Here is a 22,435-nt window from a genome sequence, read left to right on the forward strand (position 1 = left end):
CTTATTTACCTCCCATTCCCATATCATTAAGTCTGGAGTACAGAGGCTCCAACCTACCAAACAGTGCCTCACATGATGATTTCTACCAATAAAAATGCTCATAAAGGAAACCAAAAAACCTCTTAACAAGAATATCATAAACTTTTATTGCTTTCCTTCCAGCCCTAAGGCATTTTGGTATAGAAATGCTGCTGTGCTGGAGTTTATCATACCTCTGAGCTTTCCTGGGAGTCAAAAACAAAGGATGGAGAACTTCCTCACTTGCATCTTGAACAGGATTTCTCATTCCAGGATTAGGACATCAAAATTAAAATCAGCTAAGTGCAGACATGATCCAGTAGCTCAGTTGGTTAGAGCATTATCCCAAAACACCAAGGTTGCAGGTTTGATCCCCAGTCAGGGCACATACAAGAATCAACCAATAAATGCATAAATAAGTAGAACAACAAAAATTGATGTTTCTCTCTCTCTGTCTCTCTGTCTCTCCCTCCCTCAAAAAAATAAATTAAAAAAATTCAGCCAAGAGCAGACAGTGGAGCTAAAACAGCCACATTCCTCTCAGCTGCCTGGATCTTTTGTTCCCCATGGGAAAACAGCATGACCACGGTAGGGACCCCAGGCCATCCCTTCTTCTCTTGGTGTTGCTTGAGTGCATAGCATAGTCCAGAGCATTTTTCTGAAGATCACAGGCTACCTCCAGATTTACCATCAGTGTTCATTTGCCAAGATACACTATAATTTGTGAGCAAAACAAATGGTTTACAACCTGTCATAGAAAGGCACTCTCCTCTCCACCAGTTCGTGAGCTGGTGTACCTTTCTGCTGAAAGGCATGGAAACTTGGTTGTGCTGTGCATCCTGGCTGGAACAAAGAGTATGCTGGCAAAGCCAGATTATGCTGGCCACAGCTTGTCACACCCATTCATATGGTGAGAGAAGTTATGGCCAATGACCCTCTGTACTTGTGTGACCAAGGCAAATTCATTCATGCTCCCTTTTCAGGCTGAGTAAACAAGATCCAGCAAGACTCTGATTGTGGACTTAAATAGTGCCAGGTTAACCAGTAACTGGTTAAGCATGTGCTTTGAGCACAGCAAAGCAGAAGCACTGAAATAAAAAAGCATCATAAAAGAAAAAAATTACATTTTGTAAGATTTTCTTACATTTATTTTTAAAGCTAGTTTTGTTTTTATTTTGAACTACATGTGGGGAAGTGTGGAGGGGAAGTATCATTTGTTCCAGAGCTTCGGGTCTCTAAATTTTAATCCAAAATTGACCTAAAGCCAGGATCAAGGTACAACTTTTAGCTCTTCTGCCTCTTAAAGCCACTAGGCTCTTGGGAGAAATTGGAACTGAGAGTCTTCTAAGATTTGATATAAGGGTCTCTTCTGTGCATACTTCCAAAAAGGGGGATTTGAGATAGACTCTTTCGGTGGGACTGACATGAGCAGTTTATAGTGCCAGTTGCTGTCATCAAGACACACACTTCCCCACAAGTCCTAGAATGTCCCTTCCCCGAGCCAGCACACACTCAGTACCTTGAAGAGAGTTCTGACCCAGCAGAGATCAAAGGAAAGTCCCACTATCATCAACACCCAAAGCAGCCCTGGACTGTGAGAGTCACCAGCCCCTATGAAACACCTGCCAAATTCCCAGCCCAAGGGAGTGCTCCAAACTCTATCAGGTGATTATCCAGGAATGGTTCTCAGTTCCAGGGAAAGCAATCCATCCACAGTAATAGAGCCTGAGTCCACATTTCAATATCTAAAGAAGGAAAAGAAGGACTGTTTGCCCTGTTTTGTTTTTCCAGGGGGTAGTTTACCTAAATGAGCAGAAACATAGAAAACCTATACATCTTTATTTCTTTCTCAACTTTAATTCAGGTCCACATGACTCATTTGTGAAAAGAAGCTGTACGAAATTCCTTTCTACACCACTAGAGGGAAATCTAACCCACCTGACCACAACTTGTTTCTTTAAAAAAAAAAATTTTTTTAATCACAGAGCCAAAATTTTAAGGCCAAAGAATACCTTGAGATGTTATCTTGTTCTGTCCTCTCCACCCTTGCCCATATTTAAAAATCATCTGAATCTATGTGGCCATAGAGACTTCTAGAAAAGCACAAACCAACCATCTTAATTGGGCGGAAGCCTTCACAGTTGAAATTGTTCTAATAGTCTATTTGAATCCCTTCCAGTTCAGCTTGAGTTTATTTATTGAAATCACATATTCATTAGTTGTGGAGAACAGCTGGTCATCTTTCTCTGTCTCATATTATTTAAATTCCTAAAGACCTCCAGGCAATGCCTCTCTTCCTTACAAAACAAGCCAGCTATGAACTTGGTCACAGCATTTACATCCCAACTCTTTAACCACATGTTTCTTTTCTAAACTCTCTCTACATCACTCCACCCTCCCTGATATTTCCAAATTACAGCAATACAGATCATACCTTGAGAAGTAAAATGAAGTATTTCCTCATGTTTGTCCTTGCAGATATGGCTATTAATACATCCTTGTGCAGGTTTAAAAAATAACAACATAATGTTTTTCATATACATTCATCTAGTATGATTCCAAAACCATGTATATATGTGTGTGTGTATATATACATATGCACATACACAAATATATATACATACATATGTAATTTTTCGTCTTGTCATGAAAAGTGAATGTCCATTTATATGTCACTTCCAGATTCCATTCTGTGTCCAACTCTTCCACATCACATATATTATTTCAATTTCTAATTTTATTCTCCAAGTCACTTCAGATCTCCTATTAACTATAAAACATAACCAATGTGTATTTAAGACATTATTCTTTTAATTACTTTAAAAAAGCATATTCATTGCTAATTCAAATTAAGGGAGAGAAAACTGGTTGCGTTCAAAACACTCACATTTATCTACAGTTATTAAATGTGCTATAATAAAAAAGTATATTTGGTCTTTGCCTCTGGTTCCTGGCATAGAGCCCCCCAAATCCTTTAATTTCCTGAGTGATAAGAGTGTCCTTCGTTATTCACAATAAGACCCTATCAACCATACCTGAGTTTATGCTCATGAGGTAACTCTTGGTGGGCCCCTACATTGATAGCTTTAAGATGAGGGCTATAGCCAGAGGAACCAAGCAGGTGTAAAGGATTGGAATTTTCTACCCCACCCAACGTCCCAGGGAGAAGGGCTGAAGGAAGAGTTCAATCACCAATGGCCAACAATTCAATTAATCATTCCTACATAATGAAACCTCCCTAAAAACTCCTGAACAACAGAGTGCAGAAAGCTTCTGAGCTGATGAACACGTCAGGTGGTGGGATGGTGGTGGGCCAGGAGAGGGCACAGAAGCTCTAAACACTTTTCCCCCACACCTTGTCCTATGCATCTCTTCCATTTGGCTATTCCTGAATTGTATCCTTAATAATAAACCACTACTAATAAGCAAAGAGCTTTCCTGGGTTTTGTGAATTGTTCTAGCAAATTAGCAAGCCTGAGGAGTGGAAGATCACGAAGACCCCTGACTTTTTAGTTGGCTGGGCAGAAATGTAGGTAACCTTGGCACACCATTTGCAGCTGGTGTCTGAAGTGGGGAGCAGTCTTGTGGGACTGAGCCCTTTTAATCTGTGGAGGTCTGGGCTAACTGGGCATAGTTATTATCAGAACTGGACTGAATTGTTGGGGACCCAGTTGGTGTCTAAGAATCAGATAGCTGTTTGGCATGAGTAAAAAAACATTTCAGTAAGAACAATGAATTGAGGTTCCAGCTGCAGCCTTGAATTCAAGCACAGGTAAGAAGAAATTCTATTTCCTCTAGACCTAAAGCGTTAGCATGGACAACATGGATTTTGTTATAAGACCAAGTTTAAATCTCCAATCCAGAAATTACTTGCTCCATGGGTCTGAATGGCTCCCTGACTTAGTTTCCTCCCCTGCAAAAGCATGATGATAATTCTACTATGGGGCCTCTGGAACAGCTAAGAAGTTAGTGAATGTATCTAAAGTATCTGGAGGGGTACCTAGCACATTGTAGGGACCTTAAAATGGCAACTGATTTTATTCAAACCCTCAGTCATAAGAGAAAATCTGATGGTAGCAACGAAGTGCATATTGAGTACAGAATATTTCAGTTTCCTGGGTGATATAATCAGTCTGAGATATTCCAAAGTAATTAACACTGAGTATTTCACTCATTGGGCAAAATTATAGTGGACATTTGCCTACAGGGGTGGGCAAAAGTAGATTTACAGTTGTTCATATGGAAAATAATACAGTTGTTCATATGGAAATTAATAAATCATTAATAAATAGTACAAGAATAAATTTTGTTTTGCCTATTCACAACTATAAACCTACTTTTGCCCACCCCATATGCCAGGTGGTATTCTGTGCATTGGGGATACAGTGAAAAAAACAAACTAAGCCTTAGCCTCCTGGTGCTTTCATTCTACTGGGCAGAGACAGACAATAAAACCACTAAACAAACAAATTAAGACATATATGAGATGGGGACGTGTGCTATTGAGAAGAGTAAAGCACTGCAAGGGAGGTAAGCAGTACTTGGGTGTGAGGACTGTTTTATATTAAGAAGTGAGGGAAAAGGCATGCAGATACTGGAAGGTAAAGCACTCTAGGCAGAGGGAATAGCCATTGCAGGTGTCATGAGGGACAGTGTTCTTGGCATGTTCACAGAACAATGCTGGAGTGAAGAGGGAAATGGAATGAGAGGTAGGAGATGAAGTCGGAGGTAATCTCCAGTAGGGCATTTAAGCCCATGGTAAGGGTTGAGGCTCTTCTCTGGGTGAGATGAGGAGCCACTGGGTGATGTGAGCAGAGCAATGAGGTCATCCAGCATGTCTTCAAAACATTGCTCTGGTTGCTGTGCTGAGACTAGGTGTGGGCAGGGAGTGGGCAAGAGTGGAAGGAAGGACACCAGTGAGGAGACCACTGCACTAATCTAAAGGCTAGAAATGGTGGAGGTGGTGAGAAGGGGTGAGCCCCTCGTGTTCTGAAGGTCAGTACGGGCTATGAGAAAAAGGAAAAAAGGAGTCATGGATCAATCCTAGGGTTTGGCCAAACCAACTAAAAGGATGGAGCCACCATTTACTGAGATGAAGAAGAATTGAAAGAAGCAGGGTTTTTTCGGGTGGGGTGAGGATTCTGGGAGGCTGGCAGGAGTTCAACTGTGCATATGGCAAGTTAAAGACGCCTAGAAGACATTCAAGTGGAATCAAGCGGGCAACTGGAGATGTGAGTCTAGAGGCCAGCAGCCCACGCACGGAAGGGCGCTAAAAACAGGTGTTGCCCTTTCTACAATTTTAAAGAATTCAAGGTCCTGCTATTAGGGCTTCACGGTTCATATAACTCTTTGCTATTCAAAGTATGGCTTCTAGACCAGTAACACAGTATCACTCTGGAGTGCTTGTGAGAAATACAGACTCTCTGGCCTTTCTCAGACTTGAGTCAGAATCTTTATTTTAACACGATCCCCAGGTGACTAACATACACGTTAAAGTTTAGAGGAACTTCTCTAATGAGAATCACCTGGGGAAGGCTTTAAACATATAGGCTCCACCCCAGAACAATAAAAGTACAACATCTGGGAGTGGGGCCCAGGTCTGTGTGTTTTTACCAAGCCACCCAAGTCGTTGTGATGTGCAGCCTGGGTCAGAACCACTGATCTAACGCTTCACTCCCTCATGTTCCCTCTGTACTACTAGGTTTAATTGCTAGTGCTCCTGGAAACCCCTTTTTGAAGGAGATGTGCAGATCTAAGACAGCACAAAGGCATGTGACTAGAGTAACTGTATGTCCTGGTTTACTGGGGAGGGTCTCACTATTATTATTAGTGCCCCTTTCCCTCTTAAAAGTATCCCAATTTAGATGATAAATGAGATGCTCTCCCAACATAACACAAAATGGCTCTGTACTTTATATTTCTGGATTATAAAGTCATAATAAGAGCAGGTAGCACAAAATGACAGATGGCCTTTGCTTAGACAGATGAATCCAATACAGAGGAACTCCTGGTGCTTGGATATTACTCCTTAAAGACTTCGAGGTACAGCTTATCAGAAATACATACATAAATTTCCTCAGTGGGAAAGAAGGTCAGAGAAAATCAGGCTCCTTCCAGGGGCTGGGGTCTGGTGGGGTGGGGCCCAGTGATATTCTGCAAATAAAGTACCTAAACCAATTGTTGATTAGCGGGGAACTGGTTATCAGCCTAATTTTTGCAGCCCTGAACAAAACTTCTACTTCCTTTTCCTTTAGGCTCTTTTATTGTTCATTAGCTACTCCACCCACAGGCTGAAAGGCACAAGGAAAGAAAGTGAATAAAACATTATTTTAGCAGCCCTGCTAATACACCTGGTGGGAAAGAAAATGGAAAGAACTGGACTATTTCTGGTTACCTGTGAATTTAAATACTTTTGGCTCACCCCCTTTTTCCAAATTACTACCAGCTGGTTTGAGGGCTTGTTGAAGGTCTACTGATTGCCAGTACAATTAAAGTAATCTTGTATTTTTAAAACTACATAATCTTTCAGAAATAGGCCTTGGAAACTTTCCTTCCTGATTTACCAAGGACACAGAGAGGGCAAAGCAAGCCCCTTCTCATCTTATCAGGGCCCTCCCAATCTCCTTCCTCCCCTCAGCACCAATTCCTAAGTGCATGTGGATAGAATTCTCTAAAAAATATTTTTGAATGTAGGTAAAACATTATTTTAGGTTAACTTAAAACACATAGTATAATCACTATTATACAAACGGACCCAAATGGAAAAATCTATAAGCGGAAAAAGAAACTTATGTGCATGTAGATTGCATCACAAGTTTTCCTAGTTGCATCAGTAGGATAGTTATAAATACTTCCATGAGGCAACTACAGCATAAATGTTTAAAACAAGTTCTGTTCACATGTGTTTAAAATGTCTGGAAAAGAAACTATCCCAGCTCAAAGTAATATAGCCAGATGCTAACAAAGGCAGTTGAAAGGAACTTTCCAGTCCTCCTGCTAAATAACTTGAATGTCGATGGGTATTGTGTTAGAGTGGGTGAAGCATTCAAAAACACCTGGTGAACTGGAATGAGATTATCAATGGGATCTCTGCAGATACAGAGGTGCTTTAATGGATGTGTGAGTGCAAGTGCCAGTGTGGGGGTGGGGGAGGGCTATTTGTTCTCAGCTTTCTGAACTGCCGCTCAGAGCCAGCCAAAAAGGCAGGAGGGGTTTGCTCTGCCGCTGAGAAAGCAACCCAAGCCGGTGTTTCCCGGCCAGGCCCTGAATCAGTAGTAACACTCGCTGCTTGAGGAGAAGGCCTTATCTTTGATCTCTGTTAACAGTTAACCAGAGGCTTTTCCTTCCAGAGCTCTTCTAAGGTAGAAGCAGGTGGCCCTGGAAAACAATGCTGTCCGGAGGTCCCAAATAGTCAAAGTTAAATGCTTAGGTGTAGTTCAGCAGTAATTGAGACACTGAGCCTCCTGAGAGAATCGTTTCCCTTTTCTTAGGGATTTAGATGTAAGGTTTAAAAACCTCACTCTACATTTATATCTTGATTTATGCAATAGGGCATAAGTTGGTGAGTCAATGATATATAGCACTTTAATACACCTTCTCATCTTATCAGGGCCCTCCAATCTCCTTCCTTCCCTCACCACCAATTCCTAAGTGCATGTGGACAGAATTCTCTAAAAAGTATTTTTGAATGTAGGCAATAAATTATTTCTTAAATAAACATTAACTTAAAACAAATAGTATAATCACTATCATACTATTTAATAAGGAGTTCTATTTTAATATAAAATTTTTAGCTAGGCCATATGCTAAATACTGTGAGGACCACCTAGCGAGGTCTGAGAAAACCCTTGTTGATGATTAGAAAGGGAGAGAATACTGGCAATCAGAAGATCAATATCAATGAAAGGATTCCCCAACCATTTAAAATACTCAGTAATGGTGATTTTACCCACAGATTGAAGTATATATATTATAAGGGAGGGGGAAATTTTCCTTTCTACCCTCCTTGAGTTCTTATGGCTGGACTAGTAATAAAATTGAAACAGACCAGATAAACAGGAGAAAAACCAACTTAATATGTGCACACAGGAGATCATAAATAATACTCAGAGAAATGATGAGCCAGCCCACCTTTTTATATTTTTTTAGACAAAGAAACAATAAATTTGTAAAGATTTGACAGAACAAAGAAACTTAGTTTTGAATGCTTATTTGTAAGAAATAGAAACAGAAAAAGGCCTGGGAGGTAAATGAGAAAAAATAAGGTTTGTTTACACAGGCTTCTAGGCTCTAAATTCCTTAGCTTTAGGCATCAGGGAGTCTCTCTCCACCCCCTTGGATCAAGGAGGACACCTTTCACAGGAGAGATTTATTTCCTGCATTCTAGGAGACAACGAGGGTCAATGTGCCCTTCTTGCACTGGCTGCTGGTCCAGTAACTTTAATTCAAAGTAATCAATATGCCAGTGTGGGATATTTGGGGGTAGCCTGCCCTGACCCTGACTATACAAATGGGAGGGGGCACCACTTTTTTTAGACCATCTCAGAGAGAGACTTGTAGGAGAGCAAATTTGCCACCCCAAAATGTGTCTCTTTGTCATAAGGACTATTTTAGCTGGTTATTTTTAAGAAACTGTAGACATAGGAAAAGCTCTAAAAACTGAGGTTACCCTTTAGTGAAAGACATGTATTTGTAAGTGTGTCTCCATCACTTTACCAGAAAGAGGGGGGTGACCTTAACTCTAGAAGGTTAATGGAGAGGCAAGGACTTAGATCTGCACAATAGCCTTACCCTTGTTTACTGAGCTTTTGCTGGTAACCTCTCATAACTCACTTCCACCCTCAAAATCTTCTTTTGTCTTATAAGCTGGCAACATTATTGAAGGTGGTAGCTTCTGCCATTTCAGAGAGTTACTCAGTTTTCTGGGTCTATCCCATGTATATAGAAGGTAAACATTATCAAACTTTAACTTGTTTTACTCCTGCTAATCTGTCTCACGTCAATTTGATTGTTAGATCAACCAGGAGAACCTAGAAGGGTAGAGGAAAACATGTGTATAGGATTCTTTTCACCCATGTCTAATGGCCTAGACATTATATAGATACTTCTGCAATCAGTGCTGAAGGTAAGTAAAAATAAGCAAAATATAACTACTTACTGTGTGCAAATAAGAAAAAGAATGTTGAGAAAAAATAAGCTTGAGTTAGAGTGAGTCAGAGTTGCTGAGGCCAGGAATATCATTGCTCACTCTGTATGTAGCTCTGGACATTGGGGTCGTGCTTTAATCTTGCTTCCCAAACATGAGATATAGACAAGAGTTTAATATAGAAAGAGAGGGTAAACCTCCAATTTTTGCATGATTTTGTACTCTCCTGGGTGAAATGTACTCACTAACAAATCATTTTGGCCGAGCGAGGCCCATCCCTGCATGGGAAGCCTGTGATTCCCCAGAGGGCAGGGCCAAGGACTTGATACTGGCCATGTGCTCTGCCCCTTGGTGCTCTAGGTGATCCGGATAGCAGCTCTCAAACTCCTAGGCCTCTACTTCCCCACCTGGGGTAATTTTACTCCAGACACATCTTCTAGTTGCAGGGTCAGGTGTAGGGATCTATGGTACCATTTTCCAAAATTCTTTGAGTCTCTCCAAAGAAAAATACCATGAAAAAACCCCCCACTAAAGTACTGACAAAAAAAGAAAACTTTCCCTGGCACCTTTTCCATCCAAGGAACAACTATGGCAAATTATAACTGGAAATTCTGAGCAACTGTAAAATGAGAAGCAGTGAGTTTTTCCTTACTTCTCTGTTTCACAAAAGATGCACTGCAGATGGAGCCAAAGTTTTGATCTCAAGAAATCATCAAAGACCCTGCTTCAAAACCCAGGTTGAAATAAAGAGCAAAAGAACGGGGCAGCCAGCAGTGTAGCTGGAAGCACCTAACAGTGTGTCCTTTCTGGTATTAATTAATGTTGCCTGGAGCTTTAATGGATATGGGAGTGGGGAGGCCTATGCTTGTGCTATTTATTATTTTTCTATGTGAGCTCTTAATTAGTTCTATTGTTGACAACATAAACGGGCTTTGCCAAATACTGGCTGGCTTAGCCTCATTAGTGTCTTCCCTTGACTTTAAATTCAGGCCAGCCATAGTCCCTCTCATGCTGGGCTCTGCAGCAGTCTCAGAGAGGAAGCCTGGAGTAGCATCTATATTGGCACCTTAAGGTCATGGTCCAACCCAGAGTTTTCCAAACACCTGAAGACTCATAATTTACATGAGCATAGTCAAGGCTCTGTAGCTTGACCAGTATAACTCTAACTCAAAATTTCCTTAACGTATCTATACAAAATTTCCCTAACTTATCTATACCTCTTCTTGATGTCATCCCAATTAACAAAATGCAGAGCAGTCAAGAGAGGCAAGTTGTTTGGGAAATGTTATACTCATCATAGATGCTAGAGAACTTTTTTTTTTGTTTCAAACACTTCAGTGAATGAATTAAATTTGCTTGGAGTCACCCTAAGTTTTTCCTTCAAATGGAAGTATCAATATGGAATTTATTTTCCAGAAAATAAAAACACTCCCATGAAAGGCATACAGGAGCTCCTGGAATTTGCCAGAAGCAATGAAACACACACTGCTGGGAGCACAGCTCTGTTTTGGTACCTGTGGCTCCTGGTCATGACCGCTGGGATCCCTCTCATAGCTCTCTGCATACAGTCTGATGGTGGCCCGCATGCCACTGGAAGAACTGAGCCGGAAGATGAGCCGTGAAGCATCTGAGAAAATGATCCTCAAGCCCTGGGACAAAGGACATTCAGAATGGATCAGTGAACAGATGAGTACACAGGTAAAAAGAAGGAAATCAGCGTATTTCTATGATCTAGAGATGCTCAGGCTCATGACAATTTATAATTGGCTCTCAACACTCACCAAAGCAGGACCATGATGTGAATCTAGAGGCTACTTAAAATTACCCATTAATCTCTTTATTCTATTTCTGTTGCCTTGTGGTTAATGCTAGGGCAAGAGCAAAACTGTGAATAAATGCTCAAGTTTCCTTGGTCTTGTGATGTGGGTGGAGGTAATAAGGGCCAAAGTTCATCCCTTATAAACCTAGATGCAGTGGAGTTGGGCCATTTATCTATTACAGTAAAACAAATTACCCATGTTGAGGTCACCACCATGTGATGTTAGGCTTTGCTTTAAGTTCATCTTTGTTTCTTTCCTTGTTTCCACATTTTTCTGGCAGTAAGGGAACCCTGCAATGAAATGCTCAGGACTAGAGCCTCAGCTGGATTCTGACAGCTCTTATTGACATCCCCATCCTTTTGCCTCTCTCCTTCCTTCTTACGAGAAAGACCTGGCTACCATGGTGGGGTGGAGACAGAGCTGTGGCTGTACCTCAGTGCTGCTCAGTATTAATATGTTTTTGGCTCAGAATGTCCCCATTCTCTATGCCTTTCTTATTAGTGGCAATGATATTTTAAAAATATAACTGTAAAATCAGACAGTGACTTCTGTTGAAGGAAACTTGTTTTCTTAAGACAACTGATAAAGTCATTGTTATAAATAAGCATGTTGACAAGACCCCGAAGAAAAAGTAGGGAACAAAATAGTATGTCTGGTCATTTGTTACTTCAGAAAAAGTGGGAATCTCAGGTAACTTTGATATTAGACATTTTCCCTAAGAAATTTACCCTTGAAATTTCTCTGGTCTCAAATCTTGCTTGTTAAAAATAAGCCATTATTAAAAATATCTCATACCCTGGCCAGTGTGGCTCAGTTAGTTGAGAGTCATTCTGTGCACTGAAATGTCACCAGTTTGGCAGAGACAACAAGATGGTGGCGTGGGTACCCACAGTACCCACCGCCTCCTGCAACCGCATCAAAATTACAACTAAAATACAGAATCACCATCATTCAGAACCTCCTGAAATCTAGCTGAACAGAAGTTCTATAACGAGGGAACTGAAGAAGCAACGAGACTGGTAGGAGGGGCGAAGAGTGGGGACTAAATCTGAGCTGAATAGCGGAGAGGCGGCCGCCATCTCACACCCGGTGCCGTAGTTTAAAGCCAGGAGGGACATCTCCATGGTGGAGGTTTCCCGGACGAGTGAGGGGTGCCAGCCCTACATCAGGCCCCCAGCCCATGGTTCCAGTGCCGGGAAGAGAAGTCCCCACACCTTCGGGCTGTGAAAACCAGCAGGGATTGTCGCTGAAGGTCACAGAGGCTGCGGGAGCCCCAGGCAGCTCCTCTTAAAGGGCTGGCTCACAGACTCACTCAGATGCGCTCCCTCTGAGCCCCAGCACCAGGCAGCAGCTTGAAAGGTACCTGGACATTTGGGGAGGAATTAACTTGCCTGGAAACAGGGCGAGAAGTGGAGGGGAGGCTTTCTCTCAGGCAGAAGAGCTGGCAGAGGCCATTATTCCTTTGGCGAGCCCTCCCCTCATAGCGCCCACAGGCAGGTGCCTTTTCTGAATCTCCAGCAACCTGACTCACAGCTTTTGCCCCTCCCTACCTGCAAGCTCATCCAAGCCATTTCCAGTGGTTTTTCTATACAAGTGGCTTCTCTTGCCTCAGGCTTTGGACTTTCCTAAAATCTCTCAAACAAGCAGCAGCTGGACTTAGAGTGCCCCATACCTCTCAATAAGTGGCCCCAGGCCTGGCACTAGCAGCAGGCTCCATTGGTTCATAGCTTGGCCTCTCCTGGGCACCTCTGAGCCCAACACAAGTAGCAGCCATCTACAGATTGCTGTGTAGTTCATACTGGGTAGCCCTGGGCAGGGCACAGGTAGAGGCTGGCTCTGCACCTCCCAGGAGGCCCCAGAGGCAGAGTACCTGGTGGTCAGCTTCAACCATGCTGGATTACAACCCTACCACATCCACGAGTGACACACTCAAGGGGCAGACTCGGTGAACACCAAAGCTCTACTGAAGTAAGTCCTGCTCCATAGGGGTTTCTCCAGCACAGCAGCTCTTAGGCTGTAGTTGCAGCTGGTCCTCACAGCTGATTGGCATGGGGGTCAGTTCCTCCCAGTGACACCAATAGCAACCAAGGCTCAACTACAACAGGACAGTGCACACAATACACACAGGGAAGCACCTAGAAGGCCCAGCTCCCATGATGGGAGACTGAGTCACTGGGCACTACAGGACACCTACTACACAAAGCCACTCTACCAATTCCAGGAGACATAGCAGCCCTACCTAATACATAGAAATAAATACCAGGAAGCCACCAAAATGTGGAGGCAAAGAAACATTTCACAAAGGAAAGAACAGAAGAAATCTCCAGAAAAAGAACTAAATGAAATGGAGCCAAGCAAGCTACTAGATATAGAGTTCAAAACAATGGTTATAAGGATGCTCAAGGGTCTTAGTAAGACTATTAAGGAAACTAGTGAGGTCATCAATGACACATCAAAGAACCAGTCAGAAATGAAGGCTACACAAACTGAAAGGAAGAATAATTTACAGGGAATCAACAGTAGAGAACTCTGAGAATCAAATCAGCAAAATGGAACATGAGGAAGCAAAAAACACCAACCAGAAGAGCAAAAAGAGTAAAGGATCCAGACATATGAAGATAGTCTAAGGAGTCTCTGGGACAACTTCAAGCAGCCCAACATTCACATTATGGTGATGCCAGAAGGAGAAGAAAGAAAACAAGAAATTGAAAACCTATTTGAAAAAATAATGACAGAAAACTTCCTCTACCTGGGGAAAGAAATAGACTTACAAGTCCAGGAAGCACAGAGTCCCAAACAAGAGAAACCCAAAGAGACCCACACCAAAAGACGTAATTAAAATGCCAAAGGTTAAAGACAAAGAGAGAATCTTAAAAGCAGCAAGAGAAAAGCAGTTAGTTACCTACAAAGGGCACCCATATGACTGATTTCTCAACAGAAACTTTGCAGGACAGAAGGGAGTGGCAAGAAATATTCAAAGTGATGAAAAGCAAGAACCTACGACCAAGAATACTCCACCCAGCAAAGCTATCATTTAGAATTGAAGGTCAGATAAAGAGCTACACAGACAAGTAAAAGCTAAAGGAGTTCACCACCAAACCAGTACTACGTGAAATGTTGAAGGGTCTTCTTTAAGAAGAAGCTAATGAACAAAAGAAACTGACAAACAAAATAAACCCAGAGAAGCATGCAACACACAGCTGTATCTCAGAGGGAAGAGGGAAGGGGGGTAGAGGGTGAGAAGAGATTAACCAAAGAAGTTATATGCATATTTGCATAACCCAAGGACACAGACAATAATGGGGTGAAGGTCTGGGGAGGGGGTGGGAGCGAGGTGGAGGGGGTCAATGGGGGAAAAAATGGGACACCTGTAATACTTCCAACAATAGATATAAATTAAAAACTAATAATAGTTAAAAAATAAAAAAATATATATGTTCATGACTATATTCTACTCGTTATATCCTAGATGATATTCTGGCTATGAATTCTATTTTGTCTGAAATTAAATTTACAACACTGTGTTCTTGAAAAAAATAAAAACATATTAAAAAAAAAAAAATCTCATACCTGCCATATAAATCTCTTACCTCACCCCATCTGGTGATATCACTGGGGGGCACTATGACTCTATAGAAGTGTTTTTCTGCTTTTTAAATCTTTTGGGCATATTTTGTTCCAGTCCCTAAACAAAAAGCCTTAGTCTCTGTTGGAAGGGTTCAAGGTCTGCCACAGTTTGTGCAACAAAAAGGAGCCATCCCCCTTCCTGGCAACTCACCACTCTATGATACTAGTTTTGCAAACAAGATGATATTATTCAGGATTCATTCACTGGGCAACCATTTTTGGGTGGCTATTAGGGCTCAGGTACTGGACAAAGCCTGAGTAGATAAAGATAAAGACACAGTACTTGTTCTCCATAAGCCTGAAGTAGTTGATTACAAAGTACAGAAACCATTTTCTTAACCACCATATGCTGCTAGACAAGTGAATAATTAGGAAATTCCAAATGGAGCAAAAGGAACAATTCCTTACTATCCAGAAAGAATGATATATCAAATTATGTCCAAACTGACAATGAAGCCCCAAAGGTTCCACAATTGTATACCATGTTTTTACAAACTCTTCTGAAGCTGTTATTTCTGTCTAAGCCTACTTTCTCACTGTTACTACTTATGGCACACATGAGTTCATAATTCATTGCTCAGGACCATGGGTTATCCATAAACTGGTTGAAGTAGTATCTAAGGCTGGAGCCCTAAATCACCCATTGATACAGATTCCAAATCACTTGAGGCCACTTCTGATGACCTCCCAGACTTAACCCTTTAAAGTAGCTCCAATTACACAACCCCACAGATTAGTTTATGGCCAGGGGGAGGTATTCAAAAATCCAGATCATAGCAAACTATCAACATGTATTATCTGCTCGTTAACTAAACCTTTTTACAGTGAAATCATTATTTTTTCCTAAGGGCTGGGCAGCTGTATTTTTGGCTGTACTCACAGAAGATTTGTTAGAATCTACATCTGGTAGCCTGGAATAGATTTTGCACTTGAAAAGATGATGGAGTAAATAGCACACACCTACTGGACATAATCCAACATCTTCTCTTCTTCCTAAGCCAGGAGATCTTAATAGAGAATGCATGTTGCTTTGTGAGACCTCCAGGTGAGAAACACAATTCCCCTTCTCTACATGAAATAAAAAAAAGTTTAGACCCAGCCCAGTTCTGCGCTGCAACAACCCTAGTTCCATGTATGTTGAGTGTCACTGTGATGTGTGAATAGTTATATTGGATTGCTCTGGGGTCCACATTTTCCTCCAATGTAATGAATTTGCAATTTGAACATGAACCAACCTCTCTGCAGCATGTATCATTACCTATCAATTAGATTATGAGGCCAAAGGCACTACTGACCAAGACTTGTCAAGTTTCTAAACATTCTTTAATTCCAACAAAAGAATAGCAATAATATACTTTGCTCCCCCCCCCCCCCATGTTAAACCAAGGACTGGCAATACAGTTTGTCAGCCAAAGATGACCTGGCACCTGTTTTTATAAATCAAGTTTGATTGGAACACAGCCATTCCCACTCACTTATTATTGTCTATATCTCCTTTTGTGTTACAACTGAAGAGCTGAATAGTTATGACAGAGACTGGCCCTCAAGGGCTAAAATATTTACTATCTGGCCCTTTAAAAAAGTGTTTGCTGACCCCTGGTATAAACCATTCTATAATCTACAATACAGAATACTTACCCTTCAACCCTACCTCAGAAAAAAAAAAAAAAAAAAAAAAAAAAGACCATCTACTGGGATTTTGAAATTCCAGTAGAGAGAAATTATGAAGACTATTTTTAAGGGTGTCCAATCCATTCATTCCCCCAGATATTCCAGCTTCTAGCCATAGATTCATCTGGGTATATATTTGACACAAATCAACTTACTTCTGACCACCTACTTATGGCATAAATTCACCGTTTTATATCCTTACATTTATTGTAGAGTCTTCAAGGCACTGTGTCATAAAATCCAATTTTGCAGTCAGTATGGCAATATTGTTGGTGACCATATGAAACTCCACATGAGATATTTCCTCAAGAGCCAAGTGTTAGGAAAGCCTTTCCTTCCCTGAGGTAATGGTATTTTTTGTCTTCCTGGTAATAAGAACTTTATAACTAACCATAGCTCCCTTCTCAGTATGGCTACCAGGACACCTAATGCCAGAACTGAGGTTCAGCCCCAGTAGATCCCTATGGCTTGCATAACTATACATTTTTCTTCTTCTATTCTTAACTCTCTACACTTATTTATATTTTCCCTAGTCTTGATCTCTGTTTCTTATTTATATTTTAACAACTTCAATATGTGTGTTCTTGCTGCCACAAATCCTCTTGAAAAAACAAGGCCCAGTGCAAATGAATAAAATAAGTTTCCATCACAGCCTTAACCCTAAAGTGCTAGAATTGCTGAATTACGTCTCTGGGTCCTTCATTAGCTAATAAGCTCTGGGAGCTCAAAGCCTTATGTTCCTTGTTGACCATTTATCCACATAGCCTAGGACAATACCTGGCACACAGTAGGTTTTCCTCAAACACCTGAGTAAATGTCATTGCATGTTTGACAAATGGAGGGAGCACCACAGAAGGCCTCGTTCCACATTCAAGAAGGACTCAGAGGCCAAATGAAAACACACTCATATTCTCCATCAGTGAACTGGGACTAATGTATTCACCTTGAAGGGCAGTTGTGAGAGATAAGTAATATATAGAGATTACCTGGCACGTCATCATTATGGCAGCTGTCCTGTATCTACTCATCCTACATTTTTAGGGAAAGAGTCAGTTTTGGCTGAAAACAATCAAGTTGAACCATGATGGGTTCCTGTCCTCAGTTGTGTATCTTAGACAAACCATAAGACTATTAATTGCAAACTTTTGCTGGACATTGGAATCAGCTAGGTTTAGGGGGTGGGGTCTTTAAAAACTATTATTACTTGGCTTTTACCCAGACATTGCGATTTATTTGTATGCAGTGTGACTTTGGGCATCAGGATTGTGAAAGCTCTCCAGGGATTAATGTGTAGCCAAATGTGGACACCACTGTAGTGGCCTCTTTTCTCTGCATCACCTCGTATATCACTTCATATATCAAGTGACTGGACTACACTACAAGACAGTCTTAAAGAAGATCCCTTTAAGATCTACAGTTTCATGCATATCTGACCATTGGGCTGGGATCTTAGGAGGGCCGTAACACAAGGGGATAATAAAACACCAGCTTGCTGAGTTCTGAAAGCCTCCTTCTCATGGTTTGTCAGCAGGAGAACCATTAGAAGTATCCCCTCTTGAGCCATCTGACAGTAATTGTTTTCAGCACAATCTCCTGAGGAATTCTTGAAGCAAGAGTGAAGGAATCCATGATGCCTGCGTTGACCCAGCAACTATAGTAGTAGAAATGTCCAGAATAACACAGCATAAAGAAGGAAAAAGATGCTCCTACCCATTAGAAGACAGTGTTCATTCTGGGGCAGGTGTATCCAAAGGGCACTTCAGCTCTTTCCTAGCATTGTTCTTCCCTTGAGTGCCTGCAGCTGTAGCCTCAGTGACAACGGTTTTGCCCACCTCAGCTTTGTCCCAGTGAAGAAGGATTGTTAAAGGGCTATGTGTCCCCTGCAGGTATCCCCACACAAAAACCTTCCAGTCTGCTTCTAGCTTTCTCTGTAGCACGTATTTTTCTCCCCAGACTTCTCTTTGTTTTGCTGTTCATGGAGTCAGTTTGGAAATGATACAGAAATAACAATTATAAAACTCCAGCTTGAATTATGGCTTGGCACCTATTAGCCAGTGACCTTAAGTCACTTACGCTCTCTAGGCCTTAGTTTCCTTTAAAAAAATAAATAAATAAAAGATAAAAATAAAATAGCCTGGCTTATTTGGTTGTTGTGAGCATCAAATCGGAAAATGTATGCTTTGAAAATTGTAAGTCACTATATAAATATTATTATTCTTCTTATGTTAAAGCTTTGAATGAAAATTTTGCTAGGCTCTAAGTTGTCCAACCTTCCAGATTTTGCAGAAGATTGCTAAATAAAGCCTAAATGGGGATGATTTGTGATGCCATGTTCACAGGCAGAAATAAGAAGAATTTTATTTTAAGAACTTTGTCATGCCCTCTGAAATCACTGCTAAACTCATGGGTCTGTTACCATTTACCTTCTCCATACCTCCCACTGAACTGGCTTTTTTGGCAATAAAATACTTCTTCCACGTTGATCAATTTAGACACTTAAGGTCCTGAAGGAAAGGCATTAGAGTCATCCAGGCCACTTCCTCATTTTACTGAAAAGAAAGGGCAAATTAAAGAACTTGCTTGAGGTAATAGCTAGTAAATGGAGGGGCCAGGACTTCAGTCTAGGTCCTCTGACTGCAGGCTCATAATTTTAGGTTGAACCATATGAAAATGCTGATGGTCATACATTGCTTCTCATGTGAAATATCTGAACAATATTTCATTGGATTTGTATGGTCCCCAAAACTGGCACAAAGCCTCATGTGGAGTAGGTATGTGATAAATGTTTGATAAATAAATGTTGATTCCTTTTTAAAGACCTGTGTAAATCAATGCAAGGAAATCTGCAAGTTGCTAAATACACACAGAGCTGCCAGATGTTATTCTGGAGACTATAGGACATGTTGCAGCCAGGCTGGGAAAAAGAAACTGTACATTACCAACAGTTATTTGGCAGCATCATACCTCATCAAATACTGACTAGGATGACTTCCAGAGGAAAACAGCATATGGCCCCGAAATCTGGTACAATGTCACATATATAGTCAGTTGGCTACACCAGGCACATAAACCTGGAGACAGGACAGGCTTGCAAGAGAAAGACTCTGTGAGCCCAACTCCAGTGTTATCTCCCACAGGAAATCCCAGAGATTTATCTGGAAAGCTTCAAGGTGAAAATATTGCTGTGTAACATCTGCACCATATTTTGAAGAAGAAACACACAGTTTATATAGAAGGAGATTTGGATCGGATTGCCATATCTCTCCATGAAAACATTACTTAGAATTACCCGTTTTTCTTTGTTTAAGTCATAGTTAGCTGTGAGCATGAGTTCAAAAGTGGGTGAGAAGGGCAGCAGCTAGTCCATACCATGCCTTTGTATAAATTACAAACAGGTGGACAAATTACAGAAAAGCATCCTTCCTCTTGGCTGGCTTAACCTCAGCTTCCCGTCCTCCATTAGGGAAGTGTCTTTGTGCAGTTCACTGCTACACAGCCATACCCAGCTGCCCTGCTCTTGGGAGCAATTCTCATCTAACCTTTTTTACAACAAACCAGCACTCTTGGAAGCCAACAATTGCAAATAATTATCTGAGGGAAATCAGGGTCAAATGGCTTCTTCAGTGCACTTGTAAAACACCCATCCAGCAAAAACCACACTAGGTGATGAGAGGGCTATGTGGAGAGTGAAGACTTTATAGTTATTTCTCACTCAGATTCCAACTATGAAATTTGGAACAATGGAACTAGGTCATACATGTTCCATTTCCCCATGTCTTTGGCCAAAAATGACTGCTGATCACAGTTCACTCAACACCAGCCCCAGTTCTGGGACATCCTGGATTCAGACACTTTACCCAGATTGCAGAGGTAGCTTCCTCCCTTAGTTCCTGCGATCCTTTGCAGCTTTTCCCTTTTATATTTATGCTTCCTGGTAAGGGACACCCATCTGACTATACACAGCCACTAGTATTTCCGTAGGAAGTAAATGGGATACCATTCCAGAATGTTTACATTCACACATCTTAGCAGGATTCTACTACCAACATTTTAGAAGATAGTCCTAAAGCAATCAGCTTATGTCAAGAGAAGGTAATTCATTATAACTCCAACGAATCAGAAGCAGGGGAGTAAGAACTTCTCAACTAATTAGAAACAGTACCTTCCTCTCTCTATTTTCAAATCAGCCAACAGGTCATTATAAAGCACCAAATATGTGTTTGGTCCTTGGAAGACAAAGAGACAATATCCCAGGAAAAGTAGCTATTAGGAAAAAAAAAAAGTCTATGGTTTTCAAGGTGTCCTACCAAGAAGAGGCCCAATTATCTTTATTTACAACTATAGTGTTGTAGAATGAGCACTGAAGTTGAGAATCATAATCGTAGGTATTATAACATCCCATTGAGAATATTATTGCCTATAAGAAATCCCAGCTCTTTATCTGGAAAGCTGAACAATGGTATAACTACATTTGATTGAAAAAAAACATGTAGTCCGATAAGATGGTTTCACCTGAGCCAGCTCCCACTCACTCTTCAGGGCACAGCTTAAATATCACCTTCCCATAGACAGCTTTCCAGAGCCCTAGTCCAGGTTAGTTCTCCCTGATATGAGCTTCCAAATAAGTTCTTTCTCTGTAATGCTATTCAGTAAACTGTAGAGAAATTACAAGTCTAATGTCAGTTTGTCTTCCCTGCTAGACTGTGTGCTGTTGTATCCTTAATGCCCAGCAAGCTTACTAGCATACAGCAGTGTTTGGTAAATATTCATTGAATAGATAAAGACATGAATCAAATTTCAACTACCTTCACCATATTGTACTAAGGTAGGAAAGAAATGTATATTTATTATAGAGAATTTTTTTCAACATCACAACTTGCAACAGAAAAAGTTTTTTAACCTAGATTTAATCACAATATACATGTAATAATAACACCTCACTCCCTAAACATTTCTGTTACTCAACATAGGAAGACTATTTGTAGATTTAACGAAATTCTGTAGGTGGGATAATCACAATGATTAAAATGATTTCTTAAAATCTACTTCTAGTAGCTCAAACCACACTCCAGCAAGTGACATCTTACAGGACAGTGATAAGTTGTTAATGACAGTCTCTCAGTTAGTTCACTGATTAGAATGTGACAAAAGTTGAAGGTTGAAGTTGAAGGTTGACCAGTTAGCTTTACGTAGAACAAGCCTCCTGGAGCCCCAGGTTCTCTAGCTGACACCATTCGGTTGCCTTCTTCTGACGCCTCCAAAGGTGAGGTCTCAGTAAACTTCCTTGTTGACCAGGGGTTGGCTACACCACAGTATACATTATAGCACCACATGCCAGACGAAAATGTGATTTCAAGATTGCCAATTCACTTCCTTATTTCTAAATATGAAATTAAAAAGTGCAGACACCTTCTTGCATCTTAAAATAACAACTCTACTAGCAAACTGACTTCAGAATCAGTCTTCAAAGTGTGCTTTTTCTCTGAAGTAGTTTCAAATGGTTCTTTTTTTCCAGGTTGAGAACATCAAAATCTTTCCACACAGCCTGCGTAACTTGAAGTATTAATAAGCTCAGAGTTAGCCTGATATAATCAAATTAGATTTGGTTTTCTGCATCAGCTAACTGGTATGGATTTATGTGCATCAGGTTTTTAAATATCAGCTGAACTATTACTTGCAAATGACTTCAGCACTGGTAGAATTTCATGATTTTTTACCTTGTTAAGTAGAAATTCAGGAGTTGGACACGTCATAATGAGAGACTTGGTTGCTTCAATTTTGCTCCTGAAATGTCAAGTTTTCTCACTTGAAAGCTAATTTTCAAAATATAGGTCATAGTTCTGGACTGATGCCCATCATAGTAGCTATATGCCATCAATCAGTGCTTGCACTATCGTCACATTGTCCCTTCACACCACCAGATTGGGATTTACCTTCTATCAGAACTGGGAGAGTATTGTAATTGTAGGGCACTGAGTGGTGATTGCAGGAGATTCAGACTACAAGGCAGAGATGGGGAGGAGGATGGGGAGGGATAATCTGGGTATTGACAATGTTCCTTGGGCTACTGATGGTGGGGGAAAGAGAGAGTGCCTAGCACCATGGAAAGTCTGGGTGTTTGCACAAGAATTCATCCTAGAGGGAAGAGAGAGCC

General features: G+C 41.0%; 1 protein-coding gene across 1 annotated transcript in view; it reads right to left on the reverse strand.

Annotated features, from left to right (window-relative positions):
- The window catches only part of PGM5 (phosphoglucomutase 5), a 145,534-nt gene that overhangs the window by 13,907 nt on the left and 109,192 nt on the right, over window positions 1–22,435 (reverse strand). Inside the window, exon 10 of the mRNA XM_081151150.1 lies at window positions 10,678–10,812. Coding sequence (XP_081007276.1) covers window positions 10,678–10,812 — 135 coding nt within the window. The remainder of the gene's footprint in view (window positions 1–10,677; window positions 10,813–22,435) is intronic.

This window comes from Miniopterus schreibersii, assembly GCF_964146895.1.
Source record: "Miniopterus schreibersii genome assembly, chromosome: 11".
NCBI lineage: Eukaryota > Metazoa > Chordata > Mammalia > Chiroptera > Miniopteridae > Miniopterus > Miniopterus schreibersii.